This window comes from Solanum verrucosum, unplaced genomic scaffold (genome assembly GCF_900185275.1).
Source record: "Solanum verrucosum unplaced genomic scaffold, falcon-dt-bn FXZP01000160.1, whole genome shotgun sequence".
Lineage (NCBI taxonomy): Eukaryota > Viridiplantae > Streptophyta > Magnoliopsida > Solanales > Solanaceae > Solanum > Solanum verrucosum.
Genome location: NW_026020443.1, coordinates 408,814 through 417,362, shown reverse-complemented (window position 1 = coordinate 417,362; position 8,549 = coordinate 408,814). Strand labels below are relative to the sequence as shown.

The window sequence follows — 8,549 nt, the reverse complement described above, 5'->3', positions numbered from 1 at the left end:
TTTTAGAGTCAATTACTAGTGCATGTTATATTTTAGCATTCTAAATGCCCTTAAAGCCTATAACAACATGAGAAGTTCGAGTTACTGAGGAGCAAAAATGTGAGAGCTCTAAAGGGGGGGGGGGGGTGTAAAAATATACATAAAAGAAATTTTTAAACCAATGAAAATTATCTAATGTCGGTAAAGACTTTAACACTGCATATATTTATTGACGCTAAAAGTTATTTTTGTTATAATGCTAGAAAGAGGTTAGCCCCCTACCTCTTCCCTCCACAAGCATAGTTTATGACATGTAGATGCATACAGCAGTGACAGAGCTAGACTTTTTAGAATTGGTGTGCAAATTTTTTAAAATCAACTAACAAAATTTTTCAACAAGTACGGTTTATTTGCATCCTTCTCAACCTTACAACTTTACTATCAACACCATCAACAAAATTTTTTTACTAATTAAACACAAAGAGTCTAGAAAAAGAATTTTCTAGTTTAAGCTACTTTAAAAAATACACGATAAATTCTATTGACTAAAATAATATTTTTTTAATAAATGAGTCGAGATTTTACTAAACACACATCACACATCAGAAAATACAAATAATTTATTAATTTTGCTTAAATTTAAAGTCATTTTAGTTTATTGGTTTTTCTACTTTTTTATTTTAATGAATGTATGTTAAAGTTCTTTAGTTTTGATAAAAAAAGCGTGAGAATTCTAATAAAAAATTATCTCCCGATTGACCTATGAAACTATATTAAAATAAATCCCTTATGAACTTTTTTTTTTTTCAAACCTCCTAATAACCTACTTGGGAGGAAATGAAAAGGTTAATTGTATATAACTTTTTCTTCTAATTCTTTTAGTAGAAACTCATTTAAAATATTATTTTATATTAATACAAATATATATTCAAATTAAAGTTTTAGTAAATTTAATACTTTTTTTGTCTCAATTTATATGACACGTTTAAAATTTTAAAATTCAATTTCCTAAACTGTAACTGCGAATTCGGAACTAGAAGCTTAAGTTTTTTGAAACCAAATTTATATATTTACAAATTACATAAAAAATGTAAATCACAATAATTAACAACTTAAAGTATTGTAAAGACATAAAAAATCGATAAAAGAAATTAAGTTGACTCTTAAAATTTTAACAATATCACATAAATTTAAACAAAAAATATAATTATCAAATAAGTAGTATATAATGGCTCATAAAAAAAAGCAAAATATAACAAATAATTACAAAAGAGTTAAAAAGAAAGCTAAACAGGATTCGGAGTCCCTATCAACAACACTTTTAGTCACCCTTTCCGCTACGCCAAAGGTTCTTCCAATAACAAGAGTGTGCAAAATAAATTATTTATTTGGTATTTATAAATTTTAACTTACATAAACACATAATTTTCCGACGAGGCACTTGCACACCCTTAATAGGTTGTAGCTCCGCCCCTGACAAATAGGTTACATGAGGAACAAGAAATGGTGTTGAAATTTGTATTCTATATATACCTCATAACCATGCTTTGGACCTAATTTGTACAATTCAATATCATAGGGAAGTGCGAGGTATCACATATGTTCACAAGTTCAAAAAGTATGAGTGAAGAAGAGATGAATAGAGGTCGATCATTCACTTTTGAATTATTTAGAAGAGTAAGGTACACTAAATATAATGTGAAATTTGTGTGAATTGGTTGCTCTTCCCCGCTTATTTAGATATTGAGTGACAGCTAGATTTAGATATCAAATTATTTCAATTGTAAGATGATGGGATAAACTTATCGATTACTATATTCATTATAATGCAAATATCTCCTTCAGGTAAGCAGAGGCGAATTTAAAATTTGAGAACTCTGGTACATCAATATTATTTTAATTTAGGAGTTAGAAAAACATTTATCTCCTCTGCACTCATACTTTTTGAACTTGTGAACATATATCATACCTCGTACTTTCCTATGACATCAAATTGTACAAATTAGGACAACATGTTGTACGTGAGATGATATCAAAGAGGAATTTCAGCAATATCTATTTTTTGAATGTAGATTGTAGATGGACAATAAGAGTGCAAGAAGAGCTGGAAAGATGGTCAGGATGCAGAGTGAATAAGGATCAGGTGCAACCATGTTTAAGTTGGATAAAATAGAGAAATTAGAGACAATTCAAAAAGGAGCTAACAACAATAATTTTGGGGTCAAAGAGCTATCACACATGGAAGGTAAGGAATTGGGAACACTTCAAGGGAGTAGAATAGTTGTTGCACAAATAAAGGAGATTATTGAAAGGATAGATTAAGTAAAAGGCTCTAGGAAAGATAGGAAATGCAGTAGTTAAGTTCAAAAATATGTAACTAGTTGTTGTTTTTCTTACAGGTTCTAAGACTTGAGATGTGTAACGACCTGTTTTCGTCGTTATAAAAGAGCAAATGAGGAAAGAATTGGGGCCAAAATTATTTTTTTTTAGTAACTTGGAAATTGTAGCCTAGATCAAATTCGGATGAAATCTGAGTCAGGTAAGGTCTAGGGAAATTTGGTAATGAGTAGGGGATCTAATTTTGATTTTGATCACATGAGTGGATAGCTAAGATGTTAAGGAGCCCGTACGACATTACGGAATCGAATTCGAGCGAGTAGAACTCCCGAAACTGATCTTGGTGTGAAAAGGTAATTTTTGAACGTCAAGGGTTGAAGGTGTATTGTGAAATGGGGGCTTGAAATTCAAATCCCGAGGTTCTGTCTCTGTGTAAGCCGCCATGGCGGGATTAATTCCATTAGGGCGGGGCCGCTATAGCGGGCCAGTCGCGACTTAAGTCGGAGAAAAACCCCAATTTCGTTATTTTTCCGCAAACTTCTTTCTTAAGAGTTAGGAGACGACCCAGGATGATTTCTTGACAGTTTTCCACGACTTTTGGTGCTAAAGGTAAGGATTTTACTCCCCTAATCCGTTTTTCGATCTGTAGAACTTAGATTCTTGGGTAATTATTATTAAGGGAGGGTTTTGGTCTGAAATTAATGGTGGGAAAAACCCTAACTACACTTAGGATCATGGGTTTGGTCTTGAGTTATTGGGTTTGTTATAATTCGGGTAAATTAGACCTTAATTATTGATCATTGCATTGTATTAATTATTTGTAGACCTAGAACAAGCGGAAAGAATCTGGAAAGGAAAGACTCAAGTATCTTAAGAGGATTCAAGCTTGGTTTCGAGGTAGGTGATGATTTTATTTCTTGTTTGTGTGCATGCATGTATGAGAACAAGGAATGTAAATCGAATTTAATGCAAATAAGTATATGTATATGAATAATTACATGCCATGAAACCATTGCTTGATTGTATGACTATGAGCATTATTCTTTATGGGTGTGATTGTGATTGTGGTTGTGCTGACTGGATCTGGTGTCACGTTCCGACACATATATTGGATCATGTGTCACGTTTCGACACACTTATTGGATCGGGTGTCATGTTTCGACACACTAACAGTTTGGGTATGAGTTCCATGAGAGAACTACTTGTGATTGCTATGCTTATGTCAACTTGTCATTGATAATGAAAGATTGTATGTTGCTCTAAAATGATAAATAAAATGTATTATATATATGTGTGCTTACTATGTTGTGATTAATTGTTGTATATTATGCTTATGGGAGTGGTCGCGTGATCTTACCAATACACAGTGGTTGTGTATTGATATTGCACTAGCTCTTTTTTTGTTGAGTACAAGGCATCTTCAAACGGCTACTGACAGACCTCATTTAGGAGATCATGTATCTAGACCGAATTCAAGGGTGAGCCAGTTCTTCCAGGATGCCATGGATTTTCTTATGTTTAGTCCATTCTCTTCGGACTTAGACCTAGTTCTTTAGATATTTGTTATGTTTTAGCTTACGGGATTATGTCCCTTGTTCTTAGACTTATCGTTGGTAGAGTTTTTGTACATTGACTTTCAGGTTCTAGGGGTTATTTTCCGCAATGTTGGTAGTTTATTTTGTTAACTTTCAGAGTTTATGGGAACTCCAGTTTTCTTTAGACATTTAAACCTGTTTTCATATCTTTTAATGTTCTGGTTTTCATTAAGTCGTGTAGCTGGGTTGTAGTAATTGTTCTCCCACCAGAGGGTTAATGTGGGTGTCAATCACGACGGTCTGGGTCGTGACAAAGTTGGTATCAGAGCCAGGGGTTCGTTGATCTCTTTGTACCAAAAAGAGTATAGTAGAGTCTTGCGGAACGGTACAAAGACATTTGTACTTTTCTTCTAGAGGCTATAAGACTTTAAGAAATCTCTTTGTTTTCTCTTGTCTCATTTAATGCTATAACTTGATTCCAATTGGTATTTGACGATCTAAATTGGTATCTAATTTCCTTCACTCTTCTGTCCGCAGATGGTTAACACTAGATTCAACAGCACCGGGCCCATAGCTCCCGTCAATGAGGAGTCTACAGCCAGAGGTCGTGGTCGAGGAATTGGTAGGGGAAGAGAAAGGGGCAGATGCAGGGGAAGAGTGGCAACCGCTAGAGGTGGAGCCCCAGCTGAGAACGTTCTAAGGGAAGAGGCCCCTCAAGAAGAGCTAGAAAAGAATATAGAGATTGAGAACGAGGGGGATGTTGGACAGGAAGAGGATGCACCAGCTAGGAATACCGACGTTCCTCTCTTAGAACCAGTGTTAGCTCAGCAGATCATGTCTTTTCTGAAGGGGTTGGTTGGCCCTGGAGTCCTTCCCGCAGTGCAGGTTGCTCAACCTCCAATCAACCACCTTGTTACTGTTACTACTCCCAGGGTAGATGGAGCGTTAGGCACTGATGCCTTCTTTCGTCCTTTGTTGGGTCCCATGATGACTAGTAATGAGCATGAGATGTTGAATAAGTTTTTGAAATTGAAGTCACTTGTGTTCCATGGTTCTGAGAGTGAAGTCGCCTATAAACCTTATTGGGAATATGACCGAACCCTTGTGGCGCCTACGTATTCCGTTGAGGCAGGAATCAGGTCAAACGTAGTTCCCACTCGAGAAGTGACAAAAAAGAAAATTTTATGAGGAAATGACCGAGGCCGACATAGGCCGCCTACGTATCTCATTCTCGAGAACTCAGGTCGAACGTAGTTCAAGTACTAAGAAAACATTACAAATTGATAAAAAGGGTGACCGAGGCCGACATAGGCCGCCTACGTATCTCATTTTTTAGAATTCAGGTCAGACGTAGTTCATTGCAAGAGGGATAAAATCTAAAACGACGCGATTACAAGAAAAATAGAACAATTACAAGGAAATGACAAGAAAATACAAACTGAAGTTTCACACATAGTATCTCTTAACGGCATCTGAATTGATAGCTTTGCGCCACACCTGACCGTCCATCTCCGCTAGAACCAAAGCTCCTCTTGATAGTACCTTGTGGACAACATACGGTCCTTGCCAGTTAGGTGCAAACTTTCCTTTGTATTCGTCTTGATGAGGGAAAATGCGTTTCAACACCAATTGGCCTACCTCAAATGTTCGAACTCTTACTTTCTTATTGAAAGCACGAGTCATTCTCTGTTGATACAACTGGCCATGACAAACGGCACTCATTCTTTTCTCATCAATCAATGCCAATTGCTCATATCGGTCACGAATCCATTCGGCATCGCTCAATCCAGCTTCCTAAATAATCCTTAAAGATGGTATCTCAACTTCAGCTGGTATCACTGCTTCTGTTCCTTATACCAATAGGTAAGGAGTTGCTCCAGTGGAGGTTCGGATTGTGGTGCGGTAGCCTAGCAAAGCATAAGGCAAATTTTCATGCCAACATTTGTAGTTGTCAATCATCTTTCTCAGTATCCTCTTGATATTCTTATTAGCAGCTTCTACAGCTCCATTCATTTGAGGACGATATGCAGTTGAATTACGGTGGGTAATTTTGAATTGTTCACATATCTCTTTCATCAAGTGACTATTCAGATTTGCTCCATTGTCTGTGATGATAGACTCTGGAACTCCAAAACGACATATCAAATTGTTGCGAACAAAATTGGCCACAACTTTCTTTGTCACAGCTTTGTAAGAAGCAGCTTCGACCCACTATGTGAAGTAATCAATGGCGACCAAAATGAACCTATGACCATTGGAAGCAGCAGGCTCAATCGGTCCAATAACATCCATGCCCCAGGCTGCAAATGACCAAGGGGAACTCATCGCATTGAGCTCGTGGGGTGGTACTTTGATCAGACTCCGTGTACCTGACATTTATGACATTTTTGGACAAACCGGCCACAATCATTTTCCATAGTCATCCAGAAGTATCCTGCCCTTAAGATTTTCTTTGCTAATGTAAACCCATTCATGTGCGTCCCACACACTCCAGCGTGCACTTCTTCAAGCAATTTTGTGGCTTCTACAGCATCCACACATCTCAGTAATCCCAGATAAGGTGTCCTCTTATAAAGAACTTCTCCATTCAAGAAGAAGTTGTTTGCCATTCTTCGGATTGTTTTCTTTTGAATACTTGTTGCTTTTTCTGGATATTCGCCAGCTTCTAAGTACTTTTTTACATCGGTATACCATGGATTCCCATCCCATTCTGCTTCCACATGTGAACAATGTGCTGGTTGTTCTTTTAAAACTATCTCAAGTGGATCGATATAACTTTTTTCTGGGTGTTGTATCATGGACGATATGGTTGCAAGGGCATCAGCAAGCTCGTTTTGTATTCTCGGTGTGTGTCTGAACTTGGTCTTCCTAAATCTTTTGCATAATCTCTGCACCAATTGTACGTATGGTAAGATTTTAGGATTCTTCACCGCCCATTCTCCTTGAACTTGATGAATCAACAAGTCTGAATCACCAATTATCAGTAATTCTTGAACATTCATGTCAAGAGCCATTCTAATGCCAAGAATACACGCTTCATACTCAGCCATGTTATTAGTACATCGGAATCTAAGCTTTGCTGTTGCTGGATAATGTTGCCCCGATTCAGATATCAACACTGCTCCAATTCCTGATCCTATAGAGTTTACTGCTCCATCAAAGAACATTCTCCACCCAGGATATGATTCTGATATGTCTTCCCCTACAAACAATACTTCTTCATCAGGGAAGTATGTTATAAGTGGTTCATATCCTTCATCTACTGGGTTTTCAGCAAGGTGATCTGCCAAAGCTTGCCCCTTGATTGCTTTCTGAGTCATGTACACAATATCGAACTCACTCAACAATATTTGCCACTTTGCTAGCTTTCCTGTGGGCATTGCTTTCTGAAATATATACTTGAGCGGGTCCATCCTCGAAATGAGATGTGTTGTATAAGCTGATAGATAATGTCTCAATTTCTGAGCAACCCAAGTCAAAGCACAACAAGTTCTCTCTAAAAGGGTGTAACGGGCCTCATATGACGTGAACTTCTTGCTCAAATAGTATATAGCTTTCTCCTTTCTTCCGGTCTCATCATGTTGTCCCAACACACACCCGAATGCATTGTCAGAGACAGATAAATACAATAGCAAAGGACTGCCTGCACGTGGTGGCACCAACACTGGTGGATTCGAAAGGTAACTCTTGATGGTGTCAAAAGCCTTCTGACATTCTTCGGTCCATTTGGTTGGCGCATCTTTTCGTAGTAACTTGAATATGGGCTCACATATCACCGTCGATTGAGCTATGAATCGACTGATGTAATTCAGTCTCCCCAGAAAACTCATTACTTCCTTCTTAGTCTTTGGAGGAAGTAAGTCTTGAATTGCCTTGATCTTGGAAGGGTCAAGCTCGATACCTCTTCTGCTAACTATGAATCCGAGTAACTTTCCTGCAGGCACTCCAAATGCACATTTGGCTGGATTCAACTTCAAATCATACCTACGTAACCTGTTAAAGAACTTTTCCAAGTGTGTCAGGTGATTCGAACTCTCGCGGGATTTTATGATGACATCGTCCACATACACCTCAATTTCTTTCTGGATCATATCATGGAAAATGGTGGTCATAGCTCTCAATAGGTGGCTCCAGCATTCTTGAGGCCGAACGGCATCACTCGATAATGGTAGACTCCCCAAGGTGTGATGAATGCTGTTTTTTCTACATCTTCTTCATCCATTAGAATCTGGTGGTATCCCGCAAAGCAATCTACAAAAGATTGCAGCTCATGCTTAGCGCAATTATTGATGAGTATGTGGATGTTTGGCAAAGGGAAATTATCTTTCGGACTTGCCTTGTTGAGATCCCGATAATCCACGCATATCCTGATTTTTCCATCTTTCTTTGCCACTGGAACAATGTTAGCCAACCAAGTGGGATACTTGGTCACTTCAACGACTTTTGATTCGATCTGCTTCATGACCTCCTCTTTTATCCTTAAACTCAGATCGGGCTTGAACTTTCTGATTTTCTGTTTTACTGGACAGTACTCTGAATTGATAGGCAGCTTATGGGAAACAATATCAGTGCTTAACCCTGGCATATCATCATAAGACCAGGCAAACACATCGATGTATTGTGTGAGCAGTTTGACCAATTCTTCTCTTTCTGTTGCTGCCAAATGAACACTGACTCGGGTTTCTCTGATCGACTCGT

At 37.8% G+C, this 8,549-nt stretch overlaps 1 protein-coding gene across 1 annotated transcript; it reads right to left on the bottom strand.

Moving 5' to 3' along the window:
* Window positions 1-5,297: 5,297 nt before the first annotated feature.
* On the bottom strand, window positions 5,298-7,963 carry LOC125808557 (uncharacterized). The gene is made up of 3 exons (XM_049488241.1): window positions 6,221-7,963; window positions 5,709-6,062; window positions 5,298-5,645 (listed from the first exon to the last, which is right to left on the bottom strand). The coding sequence occupies exons 1-3, from the start codon at window positions 7,961-7,963 to the stop codon at window positions 5,298-5,300; spliced, it is 2,445 nt and encodes an 814-aa protein (XP_049344198.1).
* Between the last annotated feature and the right edge of the window lie 586 nt (window positions 7,964-8,549).

Bases quoted from the DNA above. Each gene is read 5' to 3' on its own strand.
- LOC125808557 (XM_049488241.1), bottom strand. From the start codon at position 7,963: ATGACCACCATTTTCCATGATATGATCCAGAAAGAAATTGAGGTGTAT. The intron at 6,063-6,220 runs GTACACGGAGTC...TACTTCACATAG, and splicing joins AAAAATGTCATAAATGTCAG to TGGGTCGAAGCTGCTTCTTA. The intron at 5,646-5,708 runs GTATAAGGAACA...AGGATTATTTAG, and splicing joins GAGCAACTCCTTACCTATTG to GAAGCTGGATTGAGCGATGC.